Source organism: Erinaceus europaeus, chromosome 13, assembly GCF_950295315.1.
Source record: "Erinaceus europaeus chromosome 13, mEriEur2.1, whole genome shotgun sequence".
Lineage (NCBI taxonomy): Eukaryota > Metazoa > Chordata > Mammalia > Eulipotyphla > Erinaceidae > Erinaceus > Erinaceus europaeus.
In genome coordinates this window covers 81,939,208-81,956,449 of record NC_080174.1, presented here as the reverse complement: position 1 = coordinate 81,956,449, position 17,242 = coordinate 81,939,208, and the positions used below count along the sequence as shown (strand labels likewise).

Below are 17,242 nucleotides of genomic sequence, written 5' to 3'. Positions count from 1 at the left end.
ATCACAACCAGCAGAATAGGTGACCTGGACTGGATGGTGTGTTGCCCTGCCATGCAGGCAGCCCAGATTCACGCCTGATCCCGACGACATTGGAGGGAGTTTCATTGCTGCAGTGCCTTCCTTCCTGTCTGTCAGTCTGCCTATCTATCAAAAATATGCCTTCCCCGAGCAGTGAATCCCCAGCAAGGACAACAAAATAAATTTTTTAATGAGAAATAAATCATTAATAAATAATAAAGCAGATGCTGACCTTATATTTCATTCCTTGATTTTGGAAGAACCTGTTATTATTTTGGTTGAATTCATTTATTTGGAGAGATTTCTTTTGCCTTAAAAATTAATTTGTACCTTAAAATTTGAAGTATCTTCTAAAAGTATTCTAAATTAGAAACTTCATTTAAAAGGAGACAGAGAGAGAGTGTGAGAGAAACTTCATTTTCCTACAGGCAAAAAAAAAAAAAAGCATTGTTATTTAAAACTTCTGGGTTTATTTTTAGTCACTATGTTTTTATAAAACTGTATAATTTAAGTATACTTTTCCCCTTAATTACCAGTAACTCTGTGGCTTATTTTACCTAATGTTTGTGTTTCCGAGTAATAACTTAATGTAGGAAAAATAGTTATGGCAGAGAATTCTATAGATGTTTATATACCTCTATGTAGCTGTTTATATAGATACCAACATAAAATCTGTCTGAAACATCTTTTTATCCAAATTGTGAGAAATGCACAGAAAGATCCCAAATATTTTCTCTCTTTCAAAGAATTTATTTTTAAATGTGCTGTAAAGCTTAAAAGTTCTCCTGAGTGCTTTATATTTGAAGTGATGTGCGGTTAATATATGCAGTGGGTGCTTTGAGGACTTCACAATAACCCACCCTTCTCAGTTATTTTTCTTTTTATCCTCCATTCCTGTCATTTTTCTTCCCTATCTCATTTTTGCCTACTGTTTTCCTTATATTTTCATTGACCGAGGAATTTTTGTTTTAACTTTAGTGCTTCTAGACTGGACAGTCTTGACACTTACTGATTACCTGCTCAATGCCAGGTGCTATATTTGGTTCCTAACATATGATCTGTATATATACAGTCAAGATAGTGCCAACTAAAATGTTAGTACTACTTTTATTTTATTCTTTATTATTATTTTGCTGCTTTTTAATTTTATTTTATTATTACTAAGACACAAGTTATGTTATTCTTTTTTATTATTATTTATAAAAAGGAAACACTGACAAAACCATAGGATAAGAGGGGTACAACTCCTCACAGTTCTCATCACCAGAACTCCGTATCCCATCCCATCCCCTGATAGCTTTCCTGTTCTTTAACCCTCTGGGAGTATGGACCCAAGGTCATTATGAGGTATAGGAGGTGGAAGGTCTGGCTTCTGTCATTGCTTCCCTGCTGAACATGGGCGTTGACAGGTCGATCCATACTCCCAGCCTGTCTCTCTCTTTCCCTATTGGGGTGGGACTCTGGGGAAGCAGGGCTCCAGGACACATTGGTGGGATTGTCCAGGGAAGTCTAGTTGACATCATGCTAGATTCTGGGACATGGTGGCTGAACAGAGAGTTAACATATAAAACCAAACAAATTATTGACTAATCATGGACCTAAAGGCTGGAATAGTTCAGATGAAGAGTTGGAGGGTTCTCTGTTTTGTAGATAGCTAGTAAGCCTATTTTAGTTATAATCCAAAGGGTCCATGACTATACTAGTCTTTTTTTTTTTTTTTTTTTTTTTTTTTTTTAGGTTATAGTATTCTTAACATCTTATCTTGCAGTAAGGGAACAATTTTCCCAGTTGTATGAACTTAAAACAAAGACCCATGCACAGTGACCACTTGGTACAAACCTTGAAATATATTATATATATTATATATATCGGGGGCTGGGTGGTGGCACATCTGGTTGAGCGCACGTTACAGGGTGCAAGCTCCTGGTCCCCACCTGCAGGAGGAAAGCTTTGCAAGCTTCGCAGGGCTACAGGTGTCTCTCGATCTCTCTCCTCTATCACCCCTCCCTCCTTGATTTCTGGCTGTCTCTATCCAATAAATAAAGATATTTAAAAAAAGATAAATATAGATCATATGTGATTAGTTACCTAGTAAAACCCCTAACTCCACAATCTTATGTGCTGGAAATAATGAAAAAAAAGAGAAAGAAAGAAAGATTATTTTCTTTTTTTTTATCTTTGAGAAATAATAAAATATGATTTTAAATGATAACTTTTTACAGTATCTTAGGATTTCTCTATTATCGCAACCTAGATACAATGTGAAAAATAAAACCTATGTATTGAAATTTCTTATTTTCCCAAATCTAGGATGGTAAGCGGATGTTTGGCACTTATTTTCGTGTTGGTTTTTATGGAACCAAATTCGGGGATTTGGACGAACAAGAATTTGTCTATAAGGAACCTGCAATAACAAAACTTGCAGAGATATCTCACAGGTTGGAGGTAAATGCTGTGCTCTTTCGTAAAGTGCTATTTTATTTTATTTTATTTTGCCATTTCTCCCCCTTTTGTTGCCCTTGTTTTATTGTTATTACAGTTATTGTTGTTGTTATTGATATCGTCGTTGTTGGACTGTACAGAGAAATGGAGAGAGGAGGGGAAGACGGGAGAGAAAGATAGACACCTGCAGACCTGCTTCACCGCCTGTGAAGCGACTCCCCTGCAGGTGGGGGGCCGAGGGCTCGAGCCCGGTTCCTTAAGCCGGTCCTTGCATTTTGCACCACGTGCGCTTAAGCCGCTGCGCTACCACCCGACCCCCAAGTGTTCTCTTTAATATGTGTTCTCTACGATAGTTTTTCTTGAGAAAGTGTTTTATAGGCCAGTTGCCATAGGGCTACAGCCTTATATCTCCCCAAAATAGATGTCAGCACATCACCCACCACAAAATTATTTCTCCCTCCATCAGAAAGCACTGGGCCCTCACCTCCCTATCACCCTTCCTCTCTGCCCTCCTTTGAGTCTTTTGAGTTTTCTGCAAGAGATCAAGTTATCAGTGCTTCTCCCTTGCTACAGTTCTTGAGTTACCTTCTTCTATATGACTGTTAGAACCACCTCTAGCAATTTACTAGGTTTGGACTTGCCAAATAAACTATTCCTTTAGCGTATAATGATTGCCCATAAAAGCAGTAATAACTTAAGCTAAAGATCTCAAATCTTTTATCACACTTGTAAAATTATTTATTTTATTTATTTCAATTTATTTTGAAAACTCCTCTATCCTTCAAAATCACTCTGATTTATTGGCCTTATATTTTGTAGAAAAGACATAAAGAATTAAGTAACAGGGAGTCAGGCAGTAGCGCAGTGGACTAAGTGCACGTGGTACAAGGCGCAAGGACTGGCATAAGGATCCTGGTTCGAGCCCCCAGCTCCCCACCTGCAGGGAAGTTGCTTCACAGACAATGAAGCAGGTCTGCAGGTGTCTGTCTTTCTCTCCCCTTTTCTGTCTTCCCCTCCTCTCTCCATTTCTCTTTGTCCTATCTAACAATGACGACATCAATAACAAGAACAATAATAACTACAACAATGAAAAACAAGGGCAACAAAAGGGAAAATAAATAAATAAACATAAAAAAATAAAAGTTAAGTAACAGTTAATGATGGAACTAGAATCCACTGAAATGTCTGATGCAAATGTTTAATTATCTCTTTAGTTTAACTGACACCCAGTGTGATAACTTTATAATGTAAAAGCTTAAAATCACACTTCAGGGTCTGAGACGTGGCACAGTTGGTAAAGCATTGGACTCTCAAATATGAGGTCCAAAGTTCAATCCCTGGGAGCACATATACCAAAGTGATACTTTGGTTCCTTTTTTTTCTCTTTCTCCTCCTATCTATCTCACAACTAAATAATAATAATAACAACAATACCTTTTAAAAAATGAAAATAGGGGCACGAGCACACATGTTACAATGCGCAAGGACCTGGCTTCGAGCCCCCAGTCCCCACCTGTCGGGGGAAAGCTTCACAAGTGGTGAAGTAGTGCTGCAGGTGTCTCTGTCTTCTCTCTCTTTTTTTTTTTTTTAAGTAACCTTTTTTTTAAGAAGATTTTATTTATTAATGAGAAAGATAGGAGGAGAGAAAGAACCAGACATCACTCTGGCACATGCTTGAGAGTCTGATGCTTTATCCACTGCACCACCTCCCGGACCACCTGTCTTCTTTCTATCTCCCCCTTCCTCTCAATTTCTGGCTGTCTCTATCAAATAAGAAAGAGAAAGAAAGAAAGAGAGAGAGAGAGAGAGAGAGAGAGAGAGAGGGAAAGAAAGAAAGAAAGAAAGAAAGAAAGAAAGAAAGAAAGAAAGAAAGAAAGAAAGAAAGAAAGAAAGGAAGGAAAGGAAGGAAGGAAAGGAAGAAGTGAAAATAGTGGTGGGAGGTGGTGCAGTAGATAAAGCACTGGGCTCCCAGGCATGAGGTCCTGAGTTAATCTCCGGTGGCACATGTGCCGGGATGATGTCTTGAGTCTTTCTCTCTCCTCCTATCTTTCTCATTAGTAAATAATTAAAATCTGAAAAATGAAAATAAAATGATCATGCCTCACAAACACTTCTTAAAGCAGTCAGGTAGATGGCTCTGCAGGCAGAACACAGACCTGGTATGTGTGAGGTCTAGGGTTCAGTCCCCCAACATGTCAGATGCCAGAGGGTTGCCCTGATATCTCAGCCAGTCTCATTCTCAAAATAAACCTTTTCCAATTCCTTTAGAATTCCTTAACCTTTATAGTTTGTACCATAAATGATACATATATATGTGTGTGTGTGTGTGTGTGTGTGTGTGTGTGTGTGTGTGTGTGTGTATTTTTTTTCTTTTTTTAAGAAGCTGGCCAGCCTTTTTAGTCTTTCTCTATCCCATGGGACCACATGGGCCTAACCTGGAAGTTATTTTTAAAATGCAGATTCTCATGCCCTAGACTACACATTATGAATCAAAATCTTTATTGTAACAAGATAGCCAGGTGATTTTTCTTTACCCATATAAGGCTTTGAAAAGCAACACTCCTAGGAGGCGAGTTTTTATTCTTAATTGATGTTAATTTCTTGAATGTTTCATTCCCCAAATTTACTCAGTTACAAAGATTATCTTAGGAAAGGAAAGGAAGTCTTCTTTTGAAGATTCAGGTTTAATTTTTCCTTTTGAGTAGTTCCATAATTTCCCTGTGTGGTTGACCAGTGTCACATGGAAAAGTCACTACATTCTTGACCCCACAGTTGCCTTTCTAAAATATAAATTTATTATTAAACATTAACAAGTTATTACTCTTACTTGAAAATTCTGGAATATGATGTGAAGTAGTTGATAAAATGAATGTTCATATCTAGAAGAAACTAGTGCATATCAACTCAATAAAAATAAGACCCTATTAAAAAAAAAAAAAAGAGGGAGTCGGGCAGTAGCACGGGGGGCTAAGTGCAGGTGGCGCAAAGCACAAGGACCAGCGTAAGGATCCCTGTTCGAGCCCCCGGCTCCCCACCTGCAGGGGAGTCACTTCACAGGCGGTGGAGCAGGTCTGCAAGTGTCTCTTTCTCTCCCCCTCTCTGTCTTCCCCTCCTCTCTCCAGTTCTCTCTGTCCTATCCAACAACAACATCAGTAACAACAACAATAATAACTATAATAAAACAACAGGGGCAATGAAAGGAAAATAAATTAAAAAAAAAAAGAATTGTAAAAATTAAAATGTAAGGCCCTTTATGGGCTGGGTGGTGCTGCACTCAGCCCAGCACACGTTACCATGCACGGGGACCCAGGTTCAAGCTGCTGCTCCCCACTTGCGGGGGGGGGGGGGGCTTCACGAGCGATGAGAGTATTCCGTCACCATTCTCTGTTCCTCTTTATCTCCCTCCTCTCAGTTTCTCTCTGTCCCCTCAAATGGAAATGGGAAAAAATAAAACCATATATACATATGTATCAAAGATGTTCTTTTGTGTCTGCTTTCTGTCCTTATTAACTTCTTGATAAAATTACTGTTTATTCTGTTTTATATTTTTTAAAGTCAGTAGATGGAGATGATAAGAGAATGTGTGTGTGTGTGTACTGAGAAAGTGCTAACTTGACATGTAAAATATAATTTTTGTGAACTTAAGCTACTTTGTGGTTGCTGGCATGGTTTTATTTTTAAAATGCGCAAAATAGCCCAGTTTTTCTCAAGAAGTCTCCCTCAAAGGCCTGCTGTATCAACCTATTACTGTTAACATCATTTAAAATAAAATATTTCTTTTCCTTTATTTTAGGGATTTTATGGAGAAAGATTTGGAGAACATGTGGTTGAAGTCATCAAGGACTCTAACCCTGTAGACAAGTGTAAATTAGACCCTAACAAGGTATGACCGCTTAGACTGTAGTGGCACACAGGCATGTCTTTAAAACTGACTCTGCTCTACAGGTCCTGGGACATGATGGCAGAGGAGGACCTCGTGGGGGCGTATTGTTAATGTGCAGATATTATGCATGTACAGACTATTGTATTTTACTGTTGACTCTAAATCATTAATCCCCCCAATAAAGAAATTTAAAGAAGGAAAAGAAGAAGCAAGGCAAAAAAAAAAAAAAAGAGCTTATATTGGAGAAAAAGCAAATGATGATTTAACAGTGAGGAAAATGAGACGTTTTTCCCTTTCCAGGCCTATATTCAGATCACCTACGGGGAGCCCTACTTTGACACATACGAAATGAAGGACAGAATCACGTATTTCGACAAGAATTATAACCTCCGCCGCTTCATGTACTGTACACCCTTCACTTTAGACGGCCGTGCCCATGGTGAACTTCATGAGCAGTTCAAACGGAAGACCATTCTGACGACTTCGCATGCCTTCCCTTACATTAAGACGAGGGTCAATGTCACTCACAAAGAGGAGGTAAATGCACAGAGAGAGAAAGATAAGTCGTGAAACACACACATCGGTGCCTGTGTAAGGGGTGGATGGATGCGGCTGGCACAGTGGCTGAAGTGACTTTGAGCATGGGGTCCCTAGTCTGATTCCCAGCACTGCACAGTTGCACATGCCAAGCCAATGTGCACTCTTGTGTCTCCCCCCCCCCCCACTTTCTCTTCTATCATTAATAATTTTAAAAAAATTTTATTTATAAAAAGGAAACACTGACAGAAACCATACAGGTCCCACCCCCAGAACTCCGTATCCCATCCCCTCCCCTGATAGCTGTCCCATTCTCTATCCTTCTGGGAGCATGGACCCAGGGTCATTATGGGCTGCAGAAGGTGGAAGGTCTGGCTTCTGTAATTGCTTCCCCGCTGAACATGGGCGTTGACTGGTTGATCCATACTCCCAGCCTCTGTCTCTCTTTCCCTAGTGGGGCAGGGCTCTAGGGAGGTGAGGATCCAGGACACAGAGAAGTCCAGTTGGCATCATGTTAGCATCTAGAACCTGGTGGCTGAACAGAGTTAACATATAAAGCCAAACAAATTGCTGACTAATCATAAACCTAAAGAATAAATAAATTTGAAAAGAACTGCATCATTCCTCACATGGAAACTATCAACAGAACTTTACTCATGGGAGTCAGGCAGTAGCATAGCACGTTAAGCACACATGGTGCAAAGCTCAAGGACCGACCGGCATAAGGATCCCAGTTCGTGCCCCGACTCTCCACCTGCAGGGGAGTTGCTTCACAGGTGGTGAAGCAGGTCTGCAGGTGTCTTTCTCTCCCCCTCTGTCTTCCCCTCTTCTCTCCATTTCTCTCTGTCCTATCCAACAACGACATCAATAACAACAACAGTAACCTGCCTGCAGGTGAGGAGCCGGGGGTTCGAACCGGGATCCTGACGCCGGTCCTTGAGCTTAGTGCCACCTGCGCTTAACCCGCTGCACTACAGCCCGACTCCCAATCATTTTTTATTATATATGAAACTTGTTAAATATTTTGCTTTCAGTTCACTGACCTAATTGGTATTATTTTGCCTAGATCATCTTAACGCCAATCGAAGTTGCTATTGAAGACATGCAGAAAAAGACACAGGAGTTAGCGTTTGCAACACATCAAGATCCAGCAGATCCCAAAATGCTTCAGATGGTCCTGCAGGGATCAGTAGGCACTACAGTAAACCAGGTTGGTGCTTTTGGCTAGTACTGTGATTGCAGTTACACATGGGGTTTAGAGTCATTTCTGTCATATTTTATATAGAACACCAAGTAGCAAATCAAGTGAAAAAATATGTTAGAAATGACTACAGAAACACACACAACAGTGGACTAGAGCCTCAGATGTGAAACTTTTTTTTTCCATTTTTTTAATTACCTTTATTTTTTGCATAGAAATAGCCAGAAACCGAGAAAGGGGGAGGCAGAGAGGGAGAGAGACAGAGAGACACCTGCCGCACCGCACCACCACTTCTGAAGCTTTCCCCCTGCAGGTGGGCACCGAGGGCTTGAACCCGGGTCCTTGTGCACTAGAACATGTGCACTCAACCAGGTGCGCCACCACCCGGCCCTGAAGGTTTTCTTTTCACACCTGCCCTTCTGGTTGCCTCTGCACCCCAGCCAGAGCACTCCTCAGTTCTGGTTTGTCGATGACTGAAATGGGACTTCTGAGTCGGGGCATATGCGTCTTTTCTGCATGACCGTTATGCTATCTTCCCAGTCCCTATCAACATATTGGTAAACATTTTATTAAGGAATTGGATGATTTAAAATTACCTTTCTTTTAAAAATTTGAGCAGAAAGAGTCCTCTGGAACGGAGTGCTTATTTTCAGAGTGACTCGGGTGCCGGGAAGTCCCTACTCTCATAGACACTCTCGAGTAACACTTTTTCCAGACCTCTTTCGCAGCCAGTTGTAAGACGTAAATACATACTGTGCCATTTTGAAAAAAAAAAGATTTTTTTTCACATTTATTCTTTTGTTGCCCTTGTTGTATTGTAGTTATTATTGTTGTTGTTATTGATGGTGTCATTGTTGGACAGGACAGAGAGAAATGGAGAGAGGAGGAGAAGACAGAGAGGGGGAGACAAAGACAGACACCTGCAGACCTGCTTCACCACCTGTGAAGCGACTCCCCTGCAGGTGGGGAGCCAGGGGCCTGAACCGGGATCCTTCCGCCAGTCCTTGTGCTTTGTGCCACATGCGCTTAACACCTGCTCCCCATTTTGAAAATTTGAATACTGTATCTTCACAAAACATTGTTGCTTTGTCATATACAGATTGGATGGCACCCCCGTCACTTGCTTTTAGTTGATTCATGCATAGTTTCTTGAGGTTTAGGAATATTTCAGGGTAAGAGAAAAATCTTGAAAGGCTGTAAGTAAAATTTCATTTAGCCTCTTTATTAGGTTAAAGGAACAAAGCCAAAAAAAAAAAAAAAAATAGAAAAAAGAAAAAAAACCACCCTTCCAAAACTGAAATAAGCACTATATAAGACCTCCTAAACAGGCTTTTTTTTTTGTGGAGGTTTTACCTCCAAATGATGTAACTTATTCACAAAAGATCACCTTCTTTAACTTACAGTTTTAGGAATACATTTCAAATACTGAGGGAAGCTGTTTTAGGAAATCAAGTCTAATAATCAGTGGATTGACAACTGATTGTCAATAAGTAGCCTGACAACTTTTACATCTAGGATAAATTAAAGAATGTCAAAAATGCAAGGCAAAAATGCATTGATGAATACAACACTCTGAGTGCCTACTCTTTTTCTTTGAAAAATGACCTAATTAATTTAACTTTGGTGGTAAGAACATAAATTGGGTATTAGGAATAACTGAAGACATTGCTAGAATCTGCCTCTGAAGAGTTTAAGTACAGACCTATATCTATAGGCATATATATATATTCGCTTAAATGCAGTTATCCTTTTGCTAAAGAAACAAAAACGTTGGGTATATTCTGTCTCTAATTCTTAGAGAAGACAAAAGCACATTTCTTATTTTCTTATTTCACAGGGACCTTTGGAAGTTGCCCAGGTTTTTCTATCTGAAATACCCAGTGACCCAAAACTCTTCCGACATCATAATAAATTGCGACTCTGCTTCAAAGATTTTACCAAAAGGTATTCAAGGCTTCTTCCACATTGACTCCTTAACTGAGCATGCCCAGTGCTACGGTATGATGTAAGGATTTTAAAGGACTATTGAAAACATAGGCAGGTAGTTCATCTGCATATAACTGTTGATTTGTATAAGTGGTAAATGGGTAAGTGATTTGCATATAATTTATTAGTCCCTAATAGAATGGGTACATGCTCCTAATACTCTATGCAATGACATTTTTTTTTTTTAATTTAAACAGAAGAACCGAGGCTCAGGAATTTTTCTCAAACTGATTAAATAGTATTAGACTGTTAAACTATTCTACTTGAGTGTGAGTTCCTGCTAGCCTTATCTTAGGAAATATACATGCAGTGAACTTGAAAAAAAGACAAAAATATGTTCACAACTTGCCCTTTGCTTTCAGAAATATTTATAGCATATGAGAGGGCTAGAGAGAGAGACAACATGCAGTGCTGAGGATCAGACCAGGCACCTGGGCATGTAAGCTCAGTCACACGTGTGTCCTTTTCGTCATAAGTCTTTTTTTCAATTCACTTAATCTCTAAGACTTTCACCTTTTTCATCTATAAAGATACTGATATCTACCTCCTCTAGGAAGTTTGTACCAATTAGGTGAAATAATATATAGGTTTGCTAAGGGTCCCCACAAATGCCCCCAATTTTGATGATTTGCTGAGAAGACTCACAAGTCTGAGTTTATTTTTTAAAATATTTTATTTAGTTTATTTTAATGAGAAAGAGTAATACAGAGGGAAAGATACTAAGAGAGAGAGAGAGACCAGAACACTGCTCATTTCTGGCTTATGGTGGGGCTGGGGATTGAACCTGTGACCTCAGAGCCTCAGGCTTGAAAGACTTTTTACATAACCATTATGCTGTCTCCCTAGCCCAAGACTGAGTTTATATTCATAAGCAAATCTATGATTTGCTATTGTGAAACAGGACAGAGTAGCTCAGCCAGTAGAAGACAGGACTTTGCACATTTGAGTCCCCAGGTTTGATCCCAAGCATTGCATGTGCTAGACCAGTGCCCCAGTCTCTTTTGATAAAATCAGTCTTCAACAAAGAAAGGACACAGTGTCATCAGAGGGAAGAGATCAGGGAGTGTAGTCTGGAAGACATCAGGTGTAGACTTCAAGAAATCCTCTCACTGTGGAGTAACACAGGAGGTGCAGAAGTCCTGCCGCACTTAGGTGTGACACCACCTGTATACCATTACTTACTATTGAACCGCAATAGCGAAGCTCATCATTAGAGAGGTTTACATGGGGGCCATGTGAAATAACTCCTTCTCCCTAACAGGCACCAAATTCTAAACCCCTAGAGGGGAATCTGCTAAATATCTTAAACCACAGTGTTTTTATGAATAGGCACAGTCAGCTACTCTTCAGAAAAATGACAGGAATCCTTCAAAACTCCTGACTTCTAGAGACCTATTGAAGGACCAACCTTGAGAATAGGTCTTCTAAGGAGCCACCATCTACAGCCTGCTCTTAACTGTTCTGCAGAAATAACCCTTGATACGTCATGAATAGGTGTTCAGTAGATAGGTAATTCTGAAACAATCGGGGAAATAGTCATTTATCAAGTGAATGTGATTTTTCTGGCATAAGAACAATGTGAGCACAAAATGAGAGTGATGAATTTTACTTGGAGGCGTTGGGAGTTAATAAGAGTTGACATTAAATGTGGACATTAGGGGATACTATACTCGTTTCTCAGGCAGAAAAGAATAGAAGCAAAGCCCCCCGTGTGAACAAATTTCAGAATCTGTTCTGAGAAATGGATATAGTTTGGTATATAGTATAATGGTTATGCAAACAGACTTCATTTCTGAGGCTCCAGAGTCCCAGGTTCAATCCCCCATACCACCATCAGCCAGAGCTGAACAGTGCTCTGGTTAAAAAAAAAAAAAAAAAAAAAAAAAAAGCACTCAACTAGGTGCACCACTAACAGTGCTTCAGCTCTGCAAGATTTCTTGGGTACCTGAACAAAATGGATAAAAGGTTGTGAGAAGACCTAGAACTGAGGAAGATGTGATGAACCCAGCCCCACACTATTTAAGGATGCTTCAGCTGTTAGCTTCTCTCTCTTCCTCTTCTTACTTCTATCCCTCCATCTTTTTTTTTTTTTTTTGGTGCCTCCAGGGTTATTGCTGGGGCTGTGCCTGCACCACAAATCCACTGCTCCTGAAAGCCATTTTTTTCCTTTTTCCCTGTTATTTTATTGTTGTTGTTATTGATGTCATTGTTGTTGGATAGGACAGAGAAAAATAGAGAGAAGGAGGGGAGACAGAGGTGGAGAAAGACAGACACCTGCAGATCTGCTTCACTGCTTGTGAAGCAACCCCCCTACGAGTGGGGAGCTGGGACCTCAAACCAGGATCCTTACACTGGTCCTTGTGCTTTGCACCATGTGCGCTTACCCACTGTGCTACCGCCTGACCCCCTTCCTATCCCTCCATCTTTATCTGAAAAGTCAGCTGAGAGAAAACTGCCACTTAACATACATCCACGTGCTCTCTCACATCAGAACACTGCTCAGCTCTGCTGTGATGGTACTGGATACTGAACCTTCAGTGAAAGTCTGTGCATAACCATTATGCTAGCTCCTCAGTTCAGGTACACAACTGTTTCCGGCCTACTGGTAAACTTAGAAAGCAGCTTCTGGTTTAGTGATATATAGAGGAATATATATACTTTACAATAAAACAAAATGTTAGCTTTTAAAGAAACTCAATTGGTACTCTATTCCCTGTGTTAATCCCAAGAGAGGATAGATATTTAACATTAAATTGAAAAACTTTGTATCTACAGCAGGGTGAATATGTAAGTATGTGTAACCATAAACCATCAAACTTTGATAGCAGTTTGCTGGTGGGGCCAGGCAATCCTGCACCTGGCTGAGCAGGCATATTACCATGAACAGGAACCCAGGTTCAAGCCCCTGGTCCCCATTTCTGGGGGGGAGAAGGGTGGGGCTTTATATAAGCAGTGAAGCAGTGCTGCATGTGCCTTTCTATCTCCCTTCTTCCCCTTCCTTCACAATTTCTCTCTACCAAATAAATAAAAAGAAAAAAAGTTTGCTGATAACAGTATTCTCCCTAGGTGTGAGGATGCTTTAAGAAAAAATAAGAGCTTAATTGGGCCAGATCAAAAGGAGTATCAGAGAGAACTGGAGAGAAACTATCATCGCCTTAAGGAGGCTTTACAGCCTTTGATAAACAGGAAGATCCCTCAGCTGTACAAGGCTGCTCTGCCTACCACCTGTCACAGGTACGATAAATTTTTCTAGTATTTTGGTTATCTTCAGAAAACTTAAATTTCCTTGAATCATTTAATGGCAAGTCAGTTGGTCTCAGATGTTATCTCTTGAAACTACAGGTTAACTACTAGAAACCTTTTATCATCTACATATGAATTAGGCTACAAGATAAAAATTCTGTAATTTGAGAATCTTGAAGTTGCAGTAAGTAGTTATGCTAGACTTAAGCTATTTCTGTTATAGCCCTGCCGCATTTCCTGGCCTATGTGTGTGAATTAATTCACCAGTAAATCAGCCTTTTTTTTCCCCTTCAGCCCAGACAGTAAATAGTATCTAGTCTAGATTTATACTAAAACAGGTATGCAATAATTCCATTGACTTTCAAGAAAACTTCCGTACTTTTTCCTCAACCTTTTAAGTGTGATAAATTAAGTCAGAAATGGAAATAACTTGGATTTAAAAAAATTTTTTGATTTCATGTATTTCATTTTTTACTACCAGAGCACTGCTCAGCTCTGGCTTATGGTAGTATAGGGGATTGAGTTTGGGACTTTAAAGGCTCAGGCATGAGTCTCTTTGCATAACCATTATGCTATCTCCACCCCAGCCCCCCCACCCCCCCCACCCCACCTAAAATGGAATTTTCTATACAACTAATCCTAGTTTAACTGTGTAGGTAGTATTTTATATCTCTCCTGCAAATTAAAAGCTACTTACCTTAAAGGGTTGGTGTAGATAACATGCAAAGTTTCAAGGATGGTGCTTTCACATTTTACTTCTTAGCACCTGAATTTTTTTTTTTTTTTTGTGCAGGGCATATGAACTGCAAAAGGTAAAATAACTTGCATCTTAAAACCAAAATGTGCAGTTATTTATTGCTACACACCAATATTTTACCACCAAGTTCTCTAAAGCAGTAAAGCTATTAAATACTTAATATATTTAGAAAGCACTTTTAAGTTGTTTATCTAAAGAAATAATACATAGTTTAAGTGTGATAAATTAAGTCAGAAATGGAAATAACTTGGATTTAAAAAAATTTTTTTATTTCATGTATTTCATTTTTTACTATCAGAGCACTGCTCAGCTCTGGCTTATGGTAGTATAGGGGATTGAGCAACCCACAATGACCCTGGGTCCATGCTCCCAGAGGGATAGAGAATGGGAAAGCTATCGGGGGAGGGGGTGGGATATGGAGATTGGGCGGTGAGAATTGTGTGGGGTTGTACCCCTCCTACCCTATGGTTTTGTTAATTAATCCTTTCTTAAATAAAAAAAATAAAAATTAAAAAAAAAAAAAAAGATGCAGTCAGGGATTATCTCAAAAAGTTTCTACTGGGCTGACCTCACTTGGATAGTGCTCTGCTCTGCTGCACTTGACCCAGGGTCAAGCCAGGTTCCACAGCAGGGAAGGCAAAGTAGGTGCTGTGGTCCCCTGGCCACCACTGCACCCTCACCCCCCCCCCACCTCCGTCTCTACCTGAAGTCAGCCCTGAGCAGTGAAGCCCAGCTGACAGCCAAGAGTCTGCTTCATCAGTAGAGACCTTTGGCTTTGAGCTCCAGCAACTCATGGAAACACCATGGATGGCACCAGGGGAGCTTTTTCAATAAACAGACCTAAGAAAAATGCTGCAGGTTGTTTTGTGAAATTAGTTTTCTAGGTTTAATACTATGGTGAATATCAGCATGTAGTTCCCTAAAAACTTGCTAAAGTGGAGAGTTAAAAAAAAAAAGATCTTGCACTGCTAGATACACTCATGTTACAAAGGTTGATCTTCAAATGTTACTTTAAACTATTTTTGGCCATTTTCATGTACCTTTTGGGAAGCTTTGTTTTCAAAGTAAATAAACCCATGTTGCTAGGGGGAAGAAGAAAGGAGTAAGACCCTTATATTTAAATCCACTGGTTTAAGACTTCAAATTCATTTTTCAGTTTATTCTTTATTTAGGAAATGTTTTGAGTATTTAAGACATTTGATTTTTGCCTCTTAATAATCCCAAATAAATTTTCCTGGAATCCTTCCTGTTATCCTAGTTTCCTGGGGGCAGTTTGTTCTTTTTCATCAAAATATATGCCTACTGACCAAATGAACAAATGACTAATGAACTTTGGCAAAATAAGCTATTGAAATATGCTTTTAATCCAAGAGAAAACTATACAACTGTATGTGTGGCACACCAAAGCTTGTTAGGATTAATATATAACTTGAAAGTTACTACAAACTGATGATAAAACACACATCTTGCTAGAAATATGTAAAGCACTCTTGATTACGTAAAAACTATTTACTTATCTTCTTTTATTTTCTCTTCAGAGATTCCTTCAGTCGAATGAGCCTGCGCAAAATGGATCTCTAAAATAAAATGCACTTGTTTTAGTCTTCTGAAAAAGAGCCATGTGTTCAACGTTGAGTATGAAAAGGGTTAAAATCTATTGAAAACTATGACTGGGGACTTAACTCTGGAAATTATATATAGCACTAATTTACTCATTGAAGAATGCAGTGGCCAAAACAGTATCAAATGTAGATTGTTAAAATTTTGAGATTCTTGGCTTTGATTTCTAATGTTTTGGTAATATACTGTTTCTGTTGTTTTTTTTAAAAGGCATTTTAATGATTCAGAGGTACACTATACATTTACCATTATTTATATCATAGCTAAAGTTAAATTTATTTACTTTAAGTTTGTATTTTTTAATTTATATTACCATTTATAGAATCATTTTGGAACCATTTTAAATGTAGTAATGCTTATTTTAAAGGTACTATTAAATACGTGAACGTTTACACTAATTTTACTGAGTGGGACTTGAAAATTTTTTGACAAAGATTAGATCATTGATTCAAGAACTAACCCAAAACCCAGCAAGTTGACAACTAAAGCTCAGTCACTTTATGAACGAAGACTGCAAATCAAGCTTAGTGTGTAGAAACAGATACCTGATTTCTGAAGGCACGAAGCTGGTGCCCATTTTCCAGTTAGACACCAAGTTAGGATAAATTGCAGAAATAACTTTACCTCGTTAACCTTTTCTCTGTAAATGGCTAAATACAGGGATATTTATACCCAATAGCTTGTTTTTTGACTGTCAACCTCATTATGCAAATAGAAATATGAACATTATTCTCAGCATCTCAAGTGGTGTGGATGATTTTTCTACTTCTTATTAATAAGCCAGACATTAGACTTTGGTAATCTACATTAAGCTAGAAATCCAGTTTAGGTGGTTTGGGAGGTGGCAGAGTGGATAAAGCATTGGACTCTCATGGGGCCGGGTGGTTGAGTGCGCGTATCGTATACAAGGACCCGGGTTCGAGCCCCATGTCCCCACCTGCAGAGGGAAAGCTTCACAAATGGTGAAGCAGGGCTGCGGTTGTCTCTCTCCCTCTCAATCATCCCATCCCCTCTCAATTTCTGGCTGTCTCTATCCAATAAAATAAAGGTAATAAAAAAAGAAATCCAGTAGTTTGACATCACCATGAAAGTCCATTAAATAAGAGGTCATAGTTGATTTTCAGATACTTGTATAGATTTTTACCAAGTGCATGTAAAAACTAAACTTGCTTTGTGGTTACAATTATCAGTTTATAATTATGATATACAAAACACCAGAATTCTTTTGAAAAAAAAAAAAAGATTTTAAGCAGTATTTTCCCAACTAAGTACTTAATGATTTATGGAAGTGTTTTTGAATAATTTTATATAGGAGTATAGATTTTTTAAAAAGTCACTACTCCTTTGCCTACAAAGGATTTAGGTCTACTTTAATCATGTAAGAACTAATCCAATTTAATATAGTGCCTTTGTTCTGTATGACTCTTGAAAGTCTAAAAAATACATTAAGAGCATAGTCACTGACCCCACCTACACTTAAGAGTATCAACATAAATATTCCTGGTTTAACTATACACTTTTTAAATAGGACAACTTGGATGCACTAAGCACAATT

General features: G+C 39.0%; 1 protein-coding gene and 1 long non-coding RNA gene across 8 annotated transcripts in view; one reads left to right on the top strand and one right to left on the bottom strand.

Annotated features, from left to right (window-relative positions):
- The window catches only part of DOCK7 (dedicator of cytokinesis 7), a 172,050-nt gene extending 155,625 nt beyond the window's left edge, over positions 1 to 16,425 (top strand). For 3 of the 7 annotated variants that reach the window (XM_060206309.1, XM_060206307.1, XM_060206310.1), the window contains 7 exons: positions 2,338 to 2,463; positions 6,254 to 6,343; positions 6,644 to 6,880; positions 7,947 to 8,090; positions 9,919 to 10,025; positions 13,134 to 13,301; positions 15,606 to 16,425. In XM_060206309.1, the coding sequence (XP_060062292.1) occupies positions 2,338 to 2,463; positions 6,254 to 6,343; positions 6,644 to 6,880; positions 7,947 to 8,090; positions 9,919 to 10,025; positions 13,134 to 13,301; positions 15,606 to 15,648 (915 nt within the window). In that variant the 3' untranslated portion in view covers positions 15,649 to 16,425. Of the gene's footprint in view, positions 1 to 2,328; positions 2,464 to 6,253; positions 6,344 to 6,643; positions 6,881 to 7,946; positions 8,091 to 9,918; positions 10,026 to 13,133; positions 13,302 to 15,605 lie in introns of those variants that run through there. The other 4 variants (XM_060206311.1, XM_060206308.1, XR_009553912.1 and 1 more) reach the window with 3 other exon arrangements.
- Positions 7,087 to 8,039, bottom strand: LOC132542947 (uncharacterized). Its single transcript, XR_009553917.1, has 2 exons — positions 7,924 to 8,039; positions 7,087 to 7,415 (listed from the first exon to the last, which is right to left on the bottom strand). It is a non-coding gene; the product is annotated as an uncharacterized LOC132542947 (long non-coding RNA).
- Positions 16,426 to 17,242: the final 817 nt, after the last annotated feature.